The 21445-nt window shown below is 40.1% G+C and overlaps 2 protein-coding genes across 2 annotated transcripts; both read right to left on the bottom strand.

Annotated features, from left to right (window-relative positions):
* Positions 1 to 25: 25 nt before the first annotated feature.
* cfap65 (cilia and flagella associated protein 65) lies at positions 26 to 13258 on the bottom strand. Its single transcript, XM_044366238.1, has 35 exons — positions 13121 to 13258; positions 12778 to 12860; positions 11751 to 11938; positions 11475 to 11577; positions 10872 to 11038; positions 10307 to 10515; positions 9705 to 9841; positions 9392 to 9617; positions 8977 to 9245; positions 8698 to 8892; positions 8374 to 8612; positions 8105 to 8261; positions 7759 to 7890; positions 7291 to 7545; positions 7055 to 7194; positions 6822 to 6906; positions 6557 to 6703; positions 6239 to 6404; positions 5995 to 6123; positions 5674 to 5887; positions 5331 to 5459; positions 5012 to 5102; positions 4780 to 4865; positions 4477 to 4543; positions 4139 to 4249; positions 3484 to 3675; positions 3053 to 3211; positions 2720 to 2863; positions 2449 to 2565; positions 2138 to 2257; positions 1991 to 2041; positions 1469 to 1689; positions 1119 to 1256; positions 611 to 958; positions 26 to 460 (listed from the first exon to the last, which is right to left on the bottom strand). Exons 2-35 carry the CDS (start codon positions 12856 to 12858, stop codon positions 418 to 420), a joined length of 5256 nt encoding a protein of 1751 aa, XP_044222173.1. The 5' UTR covers positions 12859 to 12860; positions 13121 to 13258; the 3' UTR covers positions 26 to 417.
* A 210-nt stretch (positions 13259 to 13468) lies between these two features.
* On the bottom strand, positions 13469 to 17909 carry LOC122992295 (motor neuron and pancreas homeobox protein 1-like). Its single transcript, XM_044366056.1, has 3 exons — positions 17044 to 17909; positions 15784 to 15944; positions 13469 to 14763 (listed from the first exon to the last, which is right to left on the bottom strand). The coding sequence occupies exons 1-3, from the start codon at positions 17504 to 17506 to the stop codon at positions 14431 to 14433; spliced, it is 957 nt and encodes a 318-aa protein (XP_044221991.1). The 5' UTR covers positions 17507 to 17909; the 3' UTR covers positions 13469 to 14430.
* Positions 17910 to 21445: the final 3536 nt, after the last annotated feature.

Here is a 21445-nt window from a genome sequence, read left to right as displayed (position 1 = left end):
TAATACTGTAGTAGTTGTGTTATTATTATGTAATACAGTTTTGCATGACAACACAAATGCGGTAAGAAACATTTAGTATGTAGAAATGACTAGTAGGATGGAATCTCTTTAATTACTGTCCAAAATATGTGGTAATGACTTACAACAGAACCGCACAAATGAAATGTTTCTGTTAGGAGCCTGGTCACCAGGTAATCGCTCAGAAGCAAAGATAAAGTCCAGTGAGTGCAGAGATATTGGGCTAGGTAGGAGAGACACATGAATAAAGCAAACATTTGATGGCACTGAGTGGGATGGTATGTGGCAAGTCAAACTGAACATACTGATGGGCTATAAGTTGGTTTTCAGTGAAAACAGAGGAGGGAGATTGACCTCTGGGTCGCTGGTAGATGGTTCCTGCTGGTTTCTTTTTGATTTTCACATTTTCTCCTCCTCCATGGCTCTGGACACCCTCCTGATTCTGATGGAACACACAATATGTTAACCATATCATGTAATATTTTATATCTGCTTAAAGTACAGATTTCATTTAGGTTTCATGCAACAAATACACCATGGAGTTAACAATGCCAAAGCTAAATGTGCGTGCATAGCGTATGTCTGTATTTACCTGGCAGAAACAGGTGGCAAGATAATAGTGCGGGGGTGCACAGTAAGGACAAGCTCTCCTCTGACAGCTTCCATCATCAGATTCTGGAGGGTGTTCAGCAAAACATCTTCAATCATGTCAGCAGGCACATGTTCAGTGCTCAGTGTGGTCTTTGTTTGGAGTCTGTTCCCTGAACATCCTGCAGTCCCATCATTGTCCACTGGGCTGTGCTGTTCTTTCAGTTCAGCCTTTGTCCCGTTCAACAGATCTTGAGGTTGGGGTGTAGGGGGCAGGGGTGGCTGGTAGGTGACGGGCCTGGACGCCAAAGTAATCAGAGACTGAGCGAAGGCTTCATCATCTAGTATGCCCCTGGAGTATGGGAGGAGGAGAGAGGGAGCAAGATTAAATACACACACACACACACACACACACAAATACACCTTATTTCTTGTCACAACTGCTCTAAACCTAAATGTAAATCCAACCATCACCATAAAAGCTGAATATGAGTCTTTACTTTATCTGTTACCTGAGCAGAGAGTCAAGTATGTATATGAGGATGTCTCTCTCAGGGCGTTGGATGTGTGTCTGTGGAGGCAGCCCAGCAGGGAGGGGTGTGCTGGACAAAGTGGTTTCAGGCCTCTGAGACTTGACTGACTGGAGGCACCTTAGCAAGGCAGCACAGATGAAAACATTATTGCTACAAATGCAATGGAGATCAGGGTTTTCTGAAACCTGATCTTCTTCTGTTTAGCAGCAGTCACAATTTATTTCCTAAATTTGAAATACATTTCATGTGTAAACAGATATATAAGGGACACTCAAAAGTCTGGATTTTGCTTGGTGATGCTTAGTGTGTACTGTCAAATAATGCTTTACCTATAATGCTTATTGAACTGGTCAGGGAAGTGTGTGAGGAACTCCAGGGTGCCATGGGAGCGTGCCGTAACCTCCAGATGCAGCAGAGCAGGTTGAGGAGGTTCAGGACTCTTCCACACTTTCGCTGGTTCTCGATGCGCCCGCCGTTCAGCTCTTGTTAGCTTGGTACATATAGTGCCCAAGGTTTCACAACTACTACTGGCACAGATAGGAGGAAGAGTCTGGATGTGAGAGAAAGTGAGACATAAAAGCACAGTCAAAATAGAGCAGTGCATCATAGACATAGATTTTTTCCTGCATTATTTATAAATTAATGTGAATAATGTGCTATAATAATCATACAGAGGGTACCTTGCAATCTTTTAAATGGTTTTATTTTCCTTTGGTAGCATTACACTGCTGCTGTTTGTATATAGTCATAAAAATACATAATCTATAGCAGTGAAAAACTGCATCACAGGTACTGTACACCAGGGATGAGAATGAAAATGAGATGTCTCGTGTTAAAATTCTAAGAGTCACCTTATATTTCCTGAATTGTGGCCCTTTTCTTACGGGAGCTGCTACAGATTCCTGTAATGAGACAAAGGGTGAAAGCTGTGAAGATGACTGTCACATTATCATCAAATATATGGCACTTTGTTTGAGTTAGGATCTCATCTATCAAACCCCTTGGCTCTCTGTAAGGTCTTTGTCCATAATAGTGAATTCATCGTGCTGTCTCTTTTTCTCTTGCTCCCAAAGCTGCAAAGCATCATGATACCGAACCAGTGCTGCTTCCAGAGTAACCTGGGGATTGAGTTGAGAGGAGAGGAGAGAACAGAGCAGAACAGAGGACAGGAGAAGAGAGGAGAGGAGAGGAGAGGAGAGGAGACGAGAGGCAATAGTTTGCCAAACCAGGACTAAAATATCAGTGAATATTGGACATAAATTCACCAGGCCCTTGCCATTTTATTTCTGTACTAGCACTGTTGTGGTACCTGACAGATGAGATCTAGCCGATAAATGGTGGGGTAGTCAGTAGAGGTGAAGGTTAGGACACAAAGGATACTCTCCCCTGGACAAAGACTGCATTGCTCTGGATGGATCTGCACCACCTGACAAAACACAACACACAAACCTGGTTAGTACCTGAAATTCTGAATAGACGTGGCTCACACAACAGGGACAGTCAGCTTGTTTCTTTCTCAAAATGGCGTTATTAACACACATAAAATATTATGCAGAGGCTGCAAATGCACTTTTCTGTACCTGTTGGTTGCACTGCGTGGCCAGGTCCCATGTACAGTGGACGGTGTCTCTGCGGGACATGTTTGTGAGGAAAAAGATTCTTGAAGATCGTGAGCACACAGGGATGTCGCCTAGAGAGACACTGTCCTCGGACAGGAATACCACCTACCAACACAGACACATACATGTTGGGATGAACGCATATATACAGCTACAAATGGTCGCAAACACAAAGGCAAGAAGACTTATGAGGACTAGACTGTTGGTATTTTAGCAGAATCTGAATTACGTTAGATTCAAATGAAAATATGTTGAAGAGTGTCAGTCTCTGTTTTGTTTCATAGCTGCTCTCACCTGTCCTGGGAAAGGCACTCTCTGCACACAGGGTACAGGTGGCTCAGCATCACTGCATTTAAATGGGTTTGAGGAGCCCAGTGCTGGAGATCCAAACCCACATCCCTCAAACCTCACCAGTGTGGAGTCTCCATCTTGGATGTGGATAGGAATATCCATCTGGTAATACACAATAACAGACAAGTCTCAAAATAACAAACTGAGTTTCAGTAACTGAGTTTCTTTGACAGCTTGATTCCTAAATTGCTATGTGACTGACTAAAACAATGCTACAAAAGAGAAAAATACAAAAAAAACTGCAGTAAAATGGACATTAACATGTGACCACAGTTTCAACTGGCCAAACTGCTTCTACAAAGGGCTTTATAATGGGATGAGAAGGGAATTGTTAAGAAAAGCAGAAGGTAGGCAGAGTATGGCTCGATTCATACATAGTATATCTTTGCCTCCAGTGGTGAGAAGATAAACTCCAGCATGGCTGTCCTCCCTGGTAGGACGATTCCCACTGGATTGAGGCAGCACAGCACTGGATGATTAAAGTTGTCCACCTGTAGCTGTGACAAAACAGCTGTATCCACTTCATAATGGACTGGCACTGCACCACCATTGTATACTTCATACACCTACAGGACAACCAAAGATGAACATATTTTAAGTGAGTCAAGTTTTGTCTACCTTTTTGTCTAATTTTAACAGGTGTGTAGTTATAGGTATAACAGACCAAACAAATGTATTATGGAAAGTCTGGGAATAGTACAAAAATGTAATACACAAAATCAATTTTGTTTTTGGAAAAAATAGCTCAGGTAGCTCAGGCTGCTACTGTATTTACCAATTTATCTTTATGTGAGAACAGTAAAAAGATTTTTAATTGCTACTTGGTGGATCACATCTATGTTGAGGTTCCTAATGGAAAACAATCCTGCAAGTTAATTATCTGGAGAAATCTGTGGAGGCTGTTGCACTTAATATGAGTTGATATATGAAATATTATATGATAAGTGTGCAATATACATTTCAGCTAACTGTAAATAGGTGACTCATACAGACTTTATGTTAAGGCTTAATGAGAAATCAAACACACACCTGGGTTGGAGGAGTTAAATCCCCAATAGTTACAGGGGTGAAGACATGTTGATTGGAGGCGAAGTGGAGATGCGGTCTGTCTCTCTCTACTGTCACCCCCTGGAAGTTCAGCTGCACACAGAAACACAAGTACATCAAGTTAACAGACCATACTTAGTGATATATCAATTTACTGCATTCCTCCAGCTCTACAGCAAGTAAATGAGACAATACTGGAATAGCACAACTAACAAAGAAACAATTTATTTTTGTTCATACAGTTACTGTTAAGCAAAATGTTATTGCTGTTTTGTTAGCATAAATAGTTTCATGTAAATTTATCAGGAGTTGTGCCTCACCAAGATCTCTCTGCCATAAGAGAGTTTGAACACGATGGGAAACTGATCTGCCCCAGCAAATTCATGGCTGTGAAGGACAAAGTTTAGATTATTTTGGGATCACATTATTAGTATAATCACATATCTAGAAGGTCTGCCATTCTGCTAAAATGACATCATTTGTCATCATTTCAATTTCCAAATAAACCTGAAATGTCAGAATAATCAAATAAATGCATTACAGCTTAATCGCCACTGCCAAAATGACAAACTTTTCTGACTTGGACACCAGTCTGTGTTGTATCCTGTAAAATAATCTCTGACCTGTAGCTGAATTGTACTGCCCTCTGCTGGCCAGGGAGCAAAGTTCCAGAACGGGGAGAAATGCTGAAAAGCTGGTTTTCTTGGACCTGCCAATAAAATGAAAATATTTGTGCTTTGTGTCGGTATTTTTTTTTGAAGGCAAAATGTCATATCTGAAATATCTGAATCACTGCGGAGATGGTGATATTTAAAATTCCTTCATGTTTTTAGATAAATACATGACATGTCTGACCTTCATCTGGTACAGTTCAGTGCTGCTGAACTCTCCTGTCTCGGCCCAGTACTCCAACTCTATCTGTTGATCCTCTGGAAACAAGAATGTCCTAAGAGGAAGCCAAACATCAATAAATCCTTAGAACACTCTTTTCAAATTCTTCTCAATTTCTTTATTTTCTTTCTTCTTATTTTCATCAGTCTATCTATTGTATCTGCACTGTATACATAAACTGAACATTTTAACAAAAGTAAATAGAATGCTAAATGCAATTATCCTTAACTTGGCTTAACTGTATATTATATATTCTGTACTATACAGTCTGTTTTTTACTCACCAGTCTACAGGGATGGAGCCAGGGTTGTGAAACATCAACACGATAGTAGAGGGGTGTGAATTCAGGGGAGCTGCACTGAAGTTAAAATCCAACAAGACTTTGGTAAAGACAGAAGGACAAGAGCGCAAACTAGAGACAGGAAGAGAAGACAAGGTCAGGGTGTTACAAAGATATTCAGTTTTATTTCATAAAAAAACAAAAAAAAGTAAGATTGTAAAATTGGAATCCAACAAAAACTGTATGAATTTCAAGACCCACAGTAAGCTATCATGGTCTTCTATTTTTTCTTTTTTCCCCAAGTACAATTCCAATTTCACTGGGTATAGTATATTATGCCCCTAACCTGTGCCTGGTGGGGGTCCTGTAAGTGAGTTCTACAGTGGAAGGGTTGGAGAGCAAGTGCTCGTTGAGGCTATCCAATGAGAAGAGTTTCCACAGATGCACTTTGTCGAGCCTGCCCACACTGCCACTACTGCATGCATCAGTCACCTGCAGGGTGGGGAACACACCCTTAGCACGCACTTCACACACTGCCTGGGGAGGGGATGACACAAAACCTAGGGAGAGAAAGAGAGAGACAGAGAGCTTAAAGAATCGAATAATAGAGAATGAAATGATAGTATACATTGAGTAATGTGAGTGAGAGTATGTTTTTTTTGTCTACCACTGGAGTTCATTGTCTGGTAGTTTATGGTCCACAAGTACTGGGCTCGTCTGTGTGGCCTGACCGTGGATCGGAGCAGCACTGTGGTATGTGAGGCGATGGTTCCCCTCTCACAGTCCAGCTGCAGGACTTAATGGATCAGACAGGACCAAGTTAGTGGTTCAACTAGTTATGATCAGTGGTCATTTTGATATGAACGGATTAATAACTTAAATATACATAAGAACACCACAATAGAGAATACCACTTGGCTCAGTTTTAGGGTCATAAATATCTTCCTCATCCAGTAGTATCTGCTGTACAGAGAGACAAAAGGTGACAGGACAGGGGCTGTTGTTCACCAGAGGAATCTCAATTGACCGGTAACTTCCAACCAGAATCTCCCCCACATCTACAACTGCTCTCTCTGCCTGAGGAGTAAACAAATATTGCTTCCAGATCAACACATGCTCTAAAAAGGTGAGTGGAACAATCATTTGATTTTACTTGAAAAGTGACAGCTCAGATGAACATCACACACACACACGCACACATATGTAACAAACCAAGATGAGAGTCACACCTTGATGAAGCCTATGGAGCCCGTTCCCACCACTTTGAGGGTAAGGTGTGATATGTTGCATTCAGGAGTCTGGGTCGGCCAGAAGGTGAGAGTAGGTTTGAGTGTGTATGTTTTCTCTGCCAGAGGACTGAAGGACCATGTCTGTACCTGTAATGTCAAGAGGTACAAACAATAGTAAATACAGTCAGTTGTTCAGTAACTTTCTTCAAGAAGTCACAAAATCACTGTCTGCATAAACTTGTGTGTGATCCTTTCAGTCTCTCACTGAGCTCTCATTGGGATGCAGTTCACCAGCATCTGGTTCAACAAAGATAAGCTCCTGGTCTGACTCTGGAATGCTCCATTGGAACCTATCATAAAGGATGATCACAGAAAACCAGCTGTAGACAAGATTAATGATGATTGGATAAACAAACAATACACTGAAAATGTCAGAAATACATAACCAGAATAACAACCTTTGGATAACAACCATTATAAATCAGACAAACAATTAACCGTAGAGGCAGGCGGCTGAGGTTCCTGAGGTTTTGGGTGCGCTGAGTCTGTGAGCCCACAGCTGTAGGCTTGAAATATATACTGCTGTCTTCTTCCAGAGACACACAAAGCTTTTCCACCACGCTGACAACTGTCAGTTCCTAAAGCAGATAGAGAGAGATGCACAGATAGAAAAAACATGCAAGCACAGTGTGGGTGTGTCTTACTCTTCTTGTCCTCTGTGTTCATGTGTGTACCTGTGTGTGTTTAGCTGCATTGAGCTGCAGTTGGAAACTAAATCCCTGTTTGGGACTGTCTTCTGTGGGAGTTGTTCTGAGCGTGAGGATTTTGTGATCCCCTGGCTGGATCAAACCGCAGCTCGGCACTACAGACATCGATGCCAAGGCGGGGTTTGAGTTGTGGTGTGGGTCCAGACAGAAAGTGAGCGGCAGGTCTCCAACATTCTGGAGGAGTACTGTCCGATAGCAAAGAACACTCAGGCCTGGAAACACCTATAAAGAACAAAATATTACAGTTAGCCGAGTATAATCTCTTAGTGTATATCAGCGTTACAATGTGCTTCATACTGCTTTCAAAAGAAAGTTTTAGCTTAACAGTTGTTTTCTGAGGGAAATGATGAGATGCATCAGCTGAAATACCACTGTCATCTGTTATTGTTTATTGAGATTACAGCAAAACTCTTCTTTGTAGTGCTTATGCCTCACCACTTGATGGGGCTTAAGGGAGTAGCGTGGGATAAAGTGCTCTTTGCCTGGCTGGAAGGAGTGGCCAATGACTCTGACAATCACACACCAGGGCGGATGTAGCAGTCGCTCCTCAACGTGATGATTGTCTTGCTGAATCCAAACAGGTAATAGTTTAGTTGCAGCAAATGAATACAATTTGATAGTTGTAGTCTCAACAGATACAGAGGACAAAGGATAGAATACACCTCCAGATAACAATGATAATAATGAAATTATTTACTTTTCAACTTTATTCATTCAAAAAAGCAAGGCACCATTGTTTGTTGTGATGGATTTTTTTCTGTAGTTTATACTCCATTATTACCTTATAGTATGCAAAGCACTCCAGTTGACCTCCGTGCAGAGTATTGAGCTGTTTGGGGTCATATGTCACTCTGAATGAAGTGGACTTCAGTGGAGCCAGGTCACATGATGAGGGAGAGATAGAGAACGGAGATTCTTGGGCAACAGTCCAAACCAGGCTGGAAAAGAAAAACATGCAGTAGAAGCCATACTGTATGGGGCAAGATATACAATAAAACAGATATTCTAGAGAAGAAGCCACAAATAAAAGACAGGCAAGTGGTACTGTACCTGACTTTCCGTCTGGTGTGATTGGTGATGGTGACAGCCTGAGAGGAAGTGGATGAAGTAGACAAGGAGGAGGGTATTTTGTGATTAAACAGCAGCTCATAGGGCACCACAGATACACGCGGAGACAATGAAGACAAACTGGAAGAGAGAAGATCCATGCCCCCCAAGCAGAATTGGTAATAGTCCTCCATGGGAGTGCTCAACACAACAGCAGCACTGTCTGGTCTTTGGTTTGACTGCTAACAAAGTGACACAGAGGAAAAAAAACAGAGTAAGCAAAATGGACAAAAAGAGATGGTAACACATCTCTCTTTGGCACCTTACCTCCTCCAGTGGACAGAGGACCCTCTGCTGGTCCAGTTGTATATTATGGTCTTGCTGCATGGCAGTGAGAGTGTCTGGTGGGTCCTCGCTACGGTTCCAATGAAGCCTGTCCAGAACCAAGTGTTCGGGTTTCAGTACAGCTGGTTTCTGGCACTCTGAGTGACAGGTACCAATCAGGTCAAGGAACACAGGGTCCTAAAAGAGGAGATTGATAATGTAAGAAAGTAGATTGAATCAATAGTCTTAATGATGTCTGTGTTCACATTTATGTTCTCCTACCCTGTGCAGTATGAAACATGCCACTCTCCTGTGGTGTGCAAAAGGCTGTGTGGGCCTATACACTGCTTTCAGTGTTGTGCAGCTATGTGGGCGTAAAGTGCCGCTCGCTGGCTGCATGCTGAACACACTGTGCCCGCTACAGTCAAGGTCCCATTGGTAGATAGCCTCAACAGGTGAAGAGTTGACCAGCTCCACTGTCTGTATTACTGCTCCTCTTTCTTCAACACAGCCAAAGTCCACCACAGAGGAAGACAAGGAAACTTTGGGACCTAGTTACAAAAAGAAATATTTTTATACACATGCCTCTGATTCTAGATTCTAAAAATTCCCTTCCCTTTTTCATAAAAAAAAGTTAAAGAATACACTAACGCATTTATTCATTCATTGTATGTTTGTCTGTGTGTGTGCCCCCTACCTATACAGTTTCCAGTGAGTTTGAGCAGGGTTTTGTTGAGTGCCCCTTTACAGTTTAGAGACAAATACTCAACAGAGACAGTATCAACAACAGCAGGAGTATAGGTGACTGTAGCCTGTAGCGATCCTCCAGGCGCCACGTTACCCCTGGTGATATCACAGTTGAACTCTGACCCCAACAAAGGCACTCCACCAGAAAGTCTTGACAGAGAGAAAGATGCAGTTACCTGGAGGAAAGAGAGGGAAAGATAGATGAGAGGGGAGGCCACTGAGAGTGTATATGTGCATTTGTGCATATTTTGGGTGCCACTCACAGGGGAGGGGTTAAAGATGTCAAAGTATTTCTGCAAACTTTGGCCAACTGCCACAGAGCCAAAGTGCAGCACTGGACCACCCTGTTCTTTTTCATTCTTGGAACTCTTACTTCTCAGCTGAAGACATGGGTATTTGGCTGTCAAGGGAAGCAGAGGAGAGACAAGAAGCGAGTGAAGGAGTATTAGTTCCTTTCCCCCTCATCTTCTGACAAACAGTATTCTGACAACTAGGGTTGGGGTTAGGGTTAGTGTTATGGTTCAATCCATAATGCAGCGCTATTATGTTAGTATATAAAAAATAAAATTGCAGTTTAAATAAATACACAGTCAGACCTAAGCACAGCTTGGTGAAATCAGTGTTCATAAACATGAATATTTGCATTTTGTGCTTCCCAACCAAGCATACTTAAATTCACAGGTCTTTTTTAAATTTTACTAACCTTACTGATGTAACCAAACCATAAATCAGCTTGAAAGCTATTTAAATCATATTCTTTGATTTCGGTAGTGGACAATTTATACAATTTATTTATATCACAAACTGTGTCCCCAACACTAATTGTTAAGATACGGATTTATGTGTCTGCCTATGTTAACGGTACCTAGTCCCTGCAGGAGCACAGTGCAGCAGCTCATTTCATTGTCCCCCTCTTCTCCAAACCTGCAGTAGGCCTGCTGCTGGTACACCAGTGCTTCTTGTGGGTGGAAGATGACAGTGATGTGACACCCCTGGCCGGGCTTCAACAGGCCTTGCTCAGGCCCCAGCTGGAAAGGTGCTGCACACTCCCACTGGAAGCATGTCTGGAGTTTGCTGAGTGAAGAGTGTATGCAGGAAAATGGGGAAGATAAAGAAAAAGCATGGAGGGAGAGAGGGATTGATGAAAATAATTAAAAGGAGAAAGAGGAGAGATTTTAATATAATTTGCTTTTCTCCAAAAATGCATTTAAAAACACGAACATGCAAATACTTAAAATATAATCATATAAAACATATTACATATACAGTATGTATACTCATTCACTTGAATGAGAAAGTGTGTCCAAACTTTTGACTGGTACTGTACATACATTATATGAATAAAGGAATCCCTTTCCCTTCCTCAGTCACTCCCAGGTTATTCATTCCTCCTGCTTTTTCTCATTTTTTTCAAACATTCTAATGAGTACCTGACATTTTTGAGCAGGAAGGTAGTATATGTGGAGTGCTGAACAGCACAGATTGGCAGCAACACAGAGTCAGGCACCTCCAGGGCATGACAGGGAATGATGGCACGGAGGCATACTTGGAAGCTGCCATCTTTACTCTGGAACTCAACGCTGTCCTCATACTCACACTGTCCCAAGTAGTCAGACAGACACACAAACCATTACACAGACAGACAACATTTTAACAGGAGAGGCAGATCATGTTACATATCTAATACTTTTATATGAGTAATAATCTTTCATCTTTTTATAGCCATGTATGCTTTCTGAGGGGATGTGAATGATTTTGTTCACACAACTTTCTCTGCTCTGAATGATACAAAATATGACACTTTAGCAATGTTATATTATGGTGTAGATAGGAGTTTTTTTGGAATTATTTAGAGTTATTTATTTAGAGTATATGACCATTTTTTAATGGTAAGACTACAAATACTTGGGATGCCTGTGGTCCAGGAATACAAAATGCATACTCACATTTGAAATCCATGGGGCACAACACTTTCAAAATACTGGTACAATCTATTAATATATGCCATTCTGTTTAAGATTGTGATGTGTTACCCTTTGGAGTGGTCTAAAGGTGATTGGTATTGAGAAAGAAGTCCCTGGGCTGACAACAATTATCTGGGGAATCAAGGTGGTGAAGAATCTGGACACTGGAGGTCTGTGAGGGGGCAAAGACAGGATATGTTAGCCTGTGGATACCCATCAAATTTATATTGCTTAGCTTGGGAGTAAACAATAAGCTTTGACCCGTGTGTGTTTGTGTGAACACTAGAGCTAGCTTATACAGTATGTGTATCTATACATATGCGTGTCTGTGTGCTTTTGTTAGACCTCAAGTGTAACTTCTGCGGCTTGCTTTGAATGTTCTTTATCACTAATGTCTTGGTGAACTCTTTCCCCAGGTCCCAGTCCTCCCAGACCAGCTCTGGCCTCGTTTCCAGTCCTAGGAAGCAGCATTTTCGGCTGGACGCTTGTCGCAGGTGCTCTGCTCCCTGTTGCCTATGCTTATTCCCTGAATGCTGCCAAGTGAGGCAATGCAGAAGATGTAAGATTTGGAAAAAGAAACAGATAAATGGCTTTAAAACTCTATACATTGAACCTTTAGTATTTAATACTTATTGTAACTGAAACAGCCATGTAGTGACAGCTATTGCAGAAAAAGCCACATTCTGTACAAGCACTTAGTTGGTTTTCATACTTGTGAAAACATTGTGGGATAGAATAGTAGGAAAATATGGCTTTTTTATGAAAGTGTCATTATTTCAGAACTAATAATTAATGCACAGATGAACAAATGAGATTAATTTTACTACAGTGCAATGTCCACTGTCTGTAGTCTGTCGATTTGTATATCAGAACTTTGTTTTCTTCTTCTTTCCTCTCCCATTACATGACCATGTCATGACCCCTCAGAGATATCTGTTGACCCTTAGGAGAGGCTCGACCCCTAGGTTGGGAACCACTGGATTAAACCAGCTAAACATATGTAAAGCAGTTCAAACTGGCTCCACCTCCAGCAGCAACAACAGTAACATGCTGCTTAAATATTGATGCTTCAGTGTTAATAATAATCGGTCAGAGGCACCAAACCACTACTGAAATACTTTAAGTACATTTTGCTGCTAATACTTATGTACTTTTACTTAAGTAGGATTTTTCATGCAGGACTTTTACTTAAAATGGAGTATCTTTACATTGCTGTATTGTTACTTTTACTTAAGTACCACTGCCATATTTTTACTCAGCGTGGGATCATTTTACACACAACTTCAGCACACAGACAGTATTTGTCTGTTAGGCTGGAGGAAGAAAACAGGCAACAAATCATTGATGATGACGAGCTCTTGCAGGTGTTTACTTTGATACCCTTCCCCGAGGTGGAGGGCTTCCATTGTGCGCCTGATCCCAAAAGGTCTGGACCCCGAGCCTCAGCTAACATGACTGGAGAAAGAAACAAAATACAACAAACTATGATACAGTATGGCTGCAAATTCCGGAAGCTGTTTTTCGTGGACCGAGTTGATGAGGATTTTAAGTCTTACTAAAAAATGACAAATTTCATATTCCAGCTTCAGTGTAAGCCAATTATAAAAGCTTGCTAAAACACTCATAAAATACCTTATAAACTGAGACGGACAATTGCTGTAACACAGTTTACTGCTTGAGAGCACGGTTGGTCAAACCGACAAACCCGCACTTACCTCATTCAAACGTTATAAAGCTTGAAAACAATCACAACTTATTGCATTTGAGTGGTGAAAACCCCGCTAACAACAGTCACCGGGCTAGTTTAAGGAAGTTTGTTGTCCACTGCGTTTCCTTGGCAACGAAGAACTGTTTGTATCGCGCTAGAAATTAGCCTACGGCAGGCCAAGAAGGACATATACATATCGCGAACTGGCAGAATTCATAATGGGTAAACATACTTTAACGACTTACATACTTTAACCCGCTAATTTAAAAGGCAAAGGCGACATTTCATTCACTTTGTCAGTCTGAAGTTTTTGGATCAGCACAAAGTCATGAATTAAACTTTATTTTTCTCCACAAAAAAGAACCACTGTTGCATTTAAATTGAAATATATTAAATTATATAAATTATATTGACAACAACACACTTAATATAAGAAAAGGTTTACAAAATACAGGGAAAATGTCATACTAATAGCACATTCCAAATACCATATAGTATGTGCAGCCATTTCTTTCTGTGTGGCTTCATCTGTATATGACATGCAGTTTCAAAAAGATAATACAAAACAAACAGTTGAATATTACACAACTAAAATTCATGACCATATAGTCAAAACGTACTACAATAAACATAGTAGTGTTTTTCTTGCCACTCTATTACAATGCCCTAAAACTTATACTGGGTCATTATAAATCCATTACTTGTGTCTTCCTAAAAATATTTCAGGTTTCACATGTTGGTGGAAATGTTTGTCCAGCATTTGTAACAGACCAGGAAGCACCGATAACAATGTAACACTACTCTCTTTACAAATTCAGTCTCCAAGTTATTTTTTCTGTTTCTTCATCCTCCCACCAAAGTGCCATTTATATAATTTTAAGTACATGTACATTCATAGATAAATTAGTTTATTGCAAATCACAGGGCAGGGACATTGACTTTCAATGTGTTTGTACTGCTTAAATCAAAAATAAACCATGCATATAAATGTCCATTATAAGTCAGAATTATTTGTGGGTGCTGAAGTAATAACTCAGATGGATTGCTGGCAATTAAACCATCAAATGTCCAGACACATAAAGCTGGCATTATCCTGGTTCGATGTAATAATTTTTCATAGCCAGCTCGATGTGCAGGTGTCAACAAGCCCTTTGCTAATTTGGGAGCTGCAGATACAGATATGGCACTATTTGGATGTGGTAAATGAATGATCCGCTTTATGCCACCTTATTTGTCTACCTGATTTCATTGTGCATTGTTTTCTCAAGAGCAATAAACATAAAAAGACATACAATAAAAGCATGCTGAACTTTATAACTATGGGAAAACACCAGTTCTTGTTCTTGGGCCTCCCTCTTCCAGCTCCTCCTCTAAATAAGAGCTGTAGTTCCCTGTTCCTCCTCCTGCATGCCTCATGACGCCTAGACAGCCTGAAGAACCTGCTCTCAGATCCTCTATCTCCTCTTTTTCATCTTCATCCTCTCCTTCTTCTTCATCCTCCAGGCTCGAGCTGTGAGAGTCACCCTGAGGCTTGGCACTGTGTATACCCATCTCAGTCCTTTCTGTGTCAGTCAGTGCGGAGGTTGCTTGTTCCTTGGCTTTGCGACTTCTCTTCCATTTCATTCGTCTGTTCTGAAACCAGATCTTAACCTGGTATAAAAACAACAGGAATCACAATGGAGTTAAGATACTTTGAGAAAAATCTTCTCATGTTGTCGGAGAGGAGGAGGAGGATGGTAATAATTTTGATATTACAGACAATATTTAAACAAGGCTGGTGATGAACAAAATTTTAAAAAGCAGGGACTTGGCAGGATACATAGCTGCTTTTACTTCTATTAAAGGGCTGTTTCACCCAAATCACATAACGCATTTTTTTTTTAATATTTCCCCCAAGTGGTATCTAGCCATTCAGATATTGTTTTAATTTTGTTTGCTATGGTTTTGAGAAATAGACTTCTGCCTTTAATGAAGGTGAGTGTATTTTGTTTGTGGTGCTCAAAGCACTGATGAAATACACACCAAAGCAATGTGTTTCAATTCAGGTGTAATAGAATCTTTCGTGTTTTTAATGAAAGTCCATTCACCTCAAAGCCAGAGTTTTTAAATTATTCTTATCACTGTATGTTGAACAAAGATTATGAAACTATTAATATTTGTGCTTTTAAGCATTATATGGTTATAGTAGCAACATAATTGGCAGACACACTGTTCATGAGCAGCTACAGTTAGCATACTGTAGCTGCACAACAACAGAATTTATTATTTTTGCTTACCATAAACCTTATCAATAAAAATAAAACTAGTAGAACATCACTGATGAAAAGCATGTTTTGTATTTTTTTCTTGTACCATATATAGAATAGGTGAAATGTGACTAATTTGTCTGTGAAAAGTGTTGCTATCCTATATTTTAACAGTGAAAGGGCTGAAATGCATTAAACACGTATTTCCTAAATTATTATTGATGAGTGTACTTTTTAGCACAAAAAGTGGGTTTGCAAAGAAATGTATTCTGTAGGCCTCTAAAAGGTTTTCCAGTCCTGCATCTGTATAAGCATTAAATCAGTTCACACTTTCAAAGATGCCATGCAGCATGAATCCCACACATAGTTTTACAGAATAAATGTGATATAATAATAATTCATTTGCAGCCTCTGAGGCTCTTACCTGAGTCTCGGTCAGCATGAGTGCAGTGGCCACCTCAAAGCGTTTAGGCCTAGACAGGTATTTGTTGAGCTTGAACTGGTTTTCTAACTCCAGCAGCTGCTGGCTGGTGAAAGCTGTCCTGGGCCTCCGACACTTCCCCAACAAACCTGCCTGGGCTGGGCCTGAGAAGGGAAAAGAGCAAGAGAGGAGCAGAGACAAACAGAGAGTGATTTTTTTGTGCATTTTTATTTATTTACATTTTTTGTTGCTATTTACATTTGTAGCCATTTATTTTAACAGCTCCACACTGCACTGTTAGAGTATTTCACTTATGCAGGCCTATGAGTAAAAGAAAGAAACACAAAAAGAAACAGTTTCATTCTAGAGATTTTTTTTTCTTTAATTAATCTTCAAAGAAATCCTCACAGAATCAAACATTTTGTCTCTATCCCATTGTTTGGATGCCACAGGCCTACCTGCCTGTATATCTTGCTGCTTCTGTCTGTTACCATTATTGCCTTGATGTGAGGACGTGTGAGAGGATATTGCTTTGGAGAGGCAATAAAACATCATAGAGGTCCATTACCTTAATGAAAACACCGTAAATGTTATCATTTGATTAAGTGGTAGGTCTATTTCAGGTGTTACCTTAACCGTAAATGCTGCACGTTGTTTTTTTATTACATAAATTGTCCTTAAGCGGCAGCATCTCAATGTCACGGTCTTTTCAAAAAGCAGTGCCAGAACGCAGGCGAGGGCCTTAAAACATAAACATAAATTGGACGTTGGCCTACCCATCACTGGACAAAAACGTGCCAAAATACAGCATTTCCTCATGGACTGGTAAATTAAAAGGTAAAATAATGATGTGGTAGCCTACATGATGCACATATTTTTAATCAGTATGGAATACAGGTTATAGATCTTACTAGATCTTTTTTAAGGTGTGTGCGTAAATCCTCTTATAAGCGTAAATGAAACTTTATTTTTCCAATTATAAGCCTGGTGCCATATTTGAAAAATAAATAAGATGAAATCGAATAAAATCATCGAAGACGTTGTAGAAATATTTTAACATTTAATATAATAAATTCAATCATGTATTATACAAATATTTGTTTTTTTAAATTGTGACCTTTAAAACATTCATGTCTTATAAAGATAAACTCTGATCCACAAATTCCGAAGTAGATAAACATCATGCATTTTGGCTCTTTCACCATGTTAAGGAGGATGTTAAAGTTTATTATTAGGTTACACCAGACAGAGTAAGCCGCTCACCTCCATACTCTCCGAGTCTGGGTATCATCATTCCAGCTCTGATCCAGGGCTCCAGCGGGATCGCCCCGGCCATCGTGGACCCCTTCAGTTGCTCCGGGTATGGCTGGACCAGCTGCGTCAAGCCGGGATAGATGAAGGCAGGGTGCTGACCGCCAAGAGCCGCCAGAGGATACATGGATCTCGGGTGCATTCCAAAGAATCCCCCCTGGTGCACAGCAGTGAATCCTGACTGGGACAAGTTGAAGAGGGGTGGCTTAGAGAGAAGTCCTGGCTGGACCTGAGAGGTATTTGTTGGGTTTTGGTGAGGAGAGGGCGTCTCGGAGCCGCGGTTCGACACCGGACTGTCGCTGGGGCTCCTGTTGTAATACAACTCGGGGGACGCACCATCAGTCCTCTGCTCCACGTCGTGCGCCAGTAGCGCATCAATGCGAAAGTTTTTGGATTTCTCCATGGTGGTAGTCATTCTGTCCACGAAGTGCCCGAAGAACACCTGATGTCAATTCGTATGAAACTGGCCTCCTGTTCTTCTCAGTATCTTATATTCAATACTGAAACTTAAACTTACCAAATAAAGTCCTCTGATGGACTGAAATTGGTCTCTAATTACAAAACACAGTATGTAGAAGCTTCAAGTTAACGGAAACTGTTGTCACTCCTCCCTTCTGAAGAAATGTCTTCTATCTGGCGCACTCCACTTGAAAAAACCACTTCACCCACTTCAACAGTGAGCTGAAAAATTACTCGCACCCAATGGCACAATAAAGTCTGCTGCGTTGTGATTGGCCAGAGTCGTGGCGCGTAGGGAGGGTATAGGCCCACTCTTTCTTTTAAAGGGTTAATTATGGGCATTCGTGCACTAATGTATCAGCTTGATGTTTAATTCTATACAAATACTACACGGTATAGCAACGTTTTAAGTATTTTCATGAGTATTGTGATAATATTTCTAGTAGGGGTTGCTGGTTTCAAAACATAGTCAATATTTTCTGCTTAATTTCAATCCAGCAAGCATTCACAATCTTATTCATATATGAAAGAAAGAATAAAGTGTATGTGACATTCTTTCTTTCTTTATGACGGTTTGTCTGCTATCTGTCTGACAGTTTGACCTCCCATTCCCTGTTTCAGGTGTGATTGAGGTACATATTTCTCACACTCACTGTCTAGCAAACACACATTGTATTACACATTCACTAACATGTAAGATGTACACACACACACACACACACACACAGAAAGAGAGAGAGAGCGAGAGAGAGAGACTTTTTTTTGCCATAATTACTGTAATCTGACTTTAGCGAGATGAAGAAATTCATCATTTTACAACTAACTCTTCATTAAACTTTATGACCTGCTAAGGTTGAGAGAAACCCAACAGTTATCAGTGGTTTCTGCTATGATTATCGGTCATCACCACACCACGGAGCAGATAAAGGGGCAGTAAACCAACAGACTGCAAACACATTTTCTCTCCCTGCAAACCAGAGTCAATGTGTGGACAGGTGACACAAAAGCCTGTTAAGTTTTTATTCCCCCTCTATAATACGCAATCATCTTACAAAAGGTGATCAGATATGTGCATATGGTCGCCGATAACTTGACGAAACTGTGTCTTTTATATTGGCTGCAGCAGTACAGTTCATATATTACTGTACTCATAATAGCATCTAAGCCCATCTTTGCAGGAAACATCTTCCTGTCAACATCAGCTGATTGCCGTCTGTCTTGGCAAGTTAATGCTCTGTACAAGGACTTACACTCTGCATCTATGTGCTTCTGCCACAGTCTAACCAATGGTGATTTCCTGCCAGTTCATACAGGACTGATAAGTGACAGCCATAAGTCTGGGAAAACAAACTGCTCTCACTTTGAAGACAAACACACTAACACCTGCTGAACTACCCAACATATAAACTAAACGGTCAATGTGTGCATACAGTATGTGTGTGCAGGCATGTGTGTCTATGTGTGTGTCCATCGAGGCAAATGATTATCAGAGTATGACGGTTTTTCAGTTTTTCCAGACATCAAAGTTCTCAAGTTTCTAATTAGTCACTCTTATCTTATAATTGTAGTGTACTGAGTGCATGAACAGCAGTTGTAGACAAGGCTTAGTGTGATGAACTCATAAATACTGATAAAGTCTCCTTCCTCATTTGACTCACAGACATACACCGAGAGGCTTTGATGTTCTATTTAGTCTCACAGGAGACCCAGGTTACTTATTTACAGGTTATCATCAATCATTTCTAAGAACACAAAAAACCATATTACCCTTAGTACTAATCAGGTCTATCTAGACCACAGAGGGGTGAAAAGAAAAGCTATTTAGAGGAAATAGGTGCAGAAACATCAGACTGGATGCTTTACAATATGGACACATTTTGTAAACCTGGAAATGTTAACATGCTGCCGCAAACTATTTCAGTCAGACAGATGATGAATAATGGAAACAACACAGTGCATACTAAACTTGTGCATACAAAAGCATGAAAATCTGCTTAGTTGTTCATTGTGTCGTCAAAGTATTTTTTGAGCGAAGGTCCACAAAGCAACTTATAACTAAGTTTTGTCACTCTTTTCTGTTATTAAGCAGGAGGAATTGATTTAATTTCAAATTAACAGTTATCAAATTCTACACTGTATTACTTATTATTAAAAAGTGCTTTATTTGTTAATGATTGGGTAATTTTTTCCCCTGCCACTGATAGTGAGGCAGTAATGTGTGACATACTGAGATAGAAGTGAGGTGGTAAAAGACAGTTGTAAAATAATTAATACTCTGTGATCTGTTCTTCATAAGATGAGGGAAAGACAGTATATAACTCACCATATAATAAAGTCTGCACATCATATCTTGACAATGATATCTGAGCGCAAATATCACATCCTTCAAGATAAGGCTATGGAGATATAAAGGACGGTTTTTGAAATTTCACACCACTGAGAGATATTATGGAGTTGGGATTTATGGTCATTAGATTGCCATGTGAATAACCCTTGACAAAAGAGCCATTGTGTTCATATAACCCACGCACATAGTATTTATCTATTCATAAATAGATAGCAGTCATAACTTGATACTTTGTACAGTAATATAGTCTGGTCAGAGGGGGGTAGAAGGAATGATCAGTTGTATGAGTCAGGCCTATCTGCTGTATGTCTTGTCTGACTAAAATGGAAACATTGTTTAATTACAGCATTCATCTCCACCAGCATTTATTAAACCAGAGGTGTGTCATAAAAGTATGTTATAATCTTATAGTCTTAATCTAATTGATTCAGATTAAAATAAATTTAAAAAATCATACCGCCCTACAAAGGCATGCAGGAGCAGTGAGGTTGAGAAAAAGTGATTTCAGGCTGTAACAGATAGATGTAACAAATAGAAAGGTTGTAATATCCTTGTTTTATACCTTTTAAGGCTGATTATTTTACAAAAAAAATCTCCTACCTATGTTGAAATCAATATAATAAATTGATTTACAGTTTATTACATTTATAAATTTAAATGTGTGATTCAAAGTCATCTTAACCACGCCACATGTCAAAAATTCAGATTAACACCACAGGCTACACAGCCATTGATATTCTGCTAAAGTTGTTATGTTAGCTTTGGCAGGACTTTAACAGGGTTTTTATCCTTCATCATTATTGAATTTAGCTACTAGTGGAATAACAAACTAAATTAACAAGATGTGGGTACATAAAAATGGGTAGTTTTCCTTTGACAGAACAGCTAAGGGAAAAAATGAAAACCATGTAAACGTAGCTTTAGCAAAGGCTAGTTAGCCATGACACTCTCACTAGTTAGCTTTTGCTTGATGTTGTTCTCTTGCTTTAACTAGTTGTCTTAGTTGGGTGTCTCTCTGTGGCTTACAAAACCAGAGTGCACTTATTGCAGATTCTGGTCCTACCCCATATATTTGACAAAATATATTTTGGCCAGATCGTACTTCTTGGCAGCAGGACAAAACTTTTTGACAAGTGTTGAATGTTAATTCAAATTTCTCCAAAATGTTTATTGACAAGTGTAGACTTAATGGCAATGTGTTTTGTGCCAGACTTACATCAGCGCTGATGATTTTGTTGTGGTCAATTGCATTAAATATAGCGACATTGGAATAATCTTCTAAATTGAATCATCTTACTGTTGCCCTTTGTTTGTCTATGTATAGCAGCTTTTACACAGTACTCTTTTTTTGAACTGGACTGCACACACACACATATACATACTCATGCAGAGGCGAAACTGACAAGAGCAAGTCTGGGAGACACAGAACAACTACTCAGCCCATAGCTCCTCTCTACCCTTAGCTGTAAAAGAACCATTCATGTTGCCTCTATTCATACACAAATGGAAAAGAGGTTAACCCAGTGGGCGACGTCTGTCAAACCACCA

Source organism: Thunnus albacares, chromosome 11, assembly GCF_914725855.1.
Source record: "Thunnus albacares chromosome 11, fThuAlb1.1, whole genome shotgun sequence".
Taxonomy (NCBI): domain Eukaryota; kingdom Metazoa; phylum Chordata; class Actinopteri; order Scombriformes; family Scombridae; genus Thunnus; species Thunnus albacares.
The sequence above is the reverse complement of the archived record's forward strand: the minus strand, read 5'-3'. Positions and strand labels throughout refer to the sequence as shown.

Coding starts and splice junctions, on each gene's coding strand:
- cfap65 (XM_044366238.1), bottom strand. CDS start 12,858: ATGTTAGCTGAGGCTCGGGGTCCAGACCTTTTGGGATCAGGCGCACAA. Junction 11,039..11,474: donor CCTTTAGACCACTCCAAAGG/GTAACACATCAC, acceptor TACTTGGGACAG/TGTGAGTATGAGGACAGCGT. Junction 3,676..4,138: donor ATTTAACTCCTCCAACCCAG/GTGTGTGTTTGA, acceptor GTTGTCCTGTAG/GTGTATGAAGTATACAATGG.
- LOC122992295 (XM_044366056.1), bottom strand. CDS start 17,506: ATGACTACCACCATGGAGAAATCCAAAAACTTTCGCATTGATGCGCTA. Junction 15,945..17,043: donor CAGACTCGGAGAGTATGGAG/GTGAGCGGCTTA, acceptor TTCCCTTCTCAG/GCCCAGCCCAGGCAGGTTTG. Junction 14,764..15,783: donor TCATGCTGACCGAGACTCAG/GTAAGAGCCTCA, acceptor TTTTTATACCAG/GTTAAGATCTGGTTTCAGAA.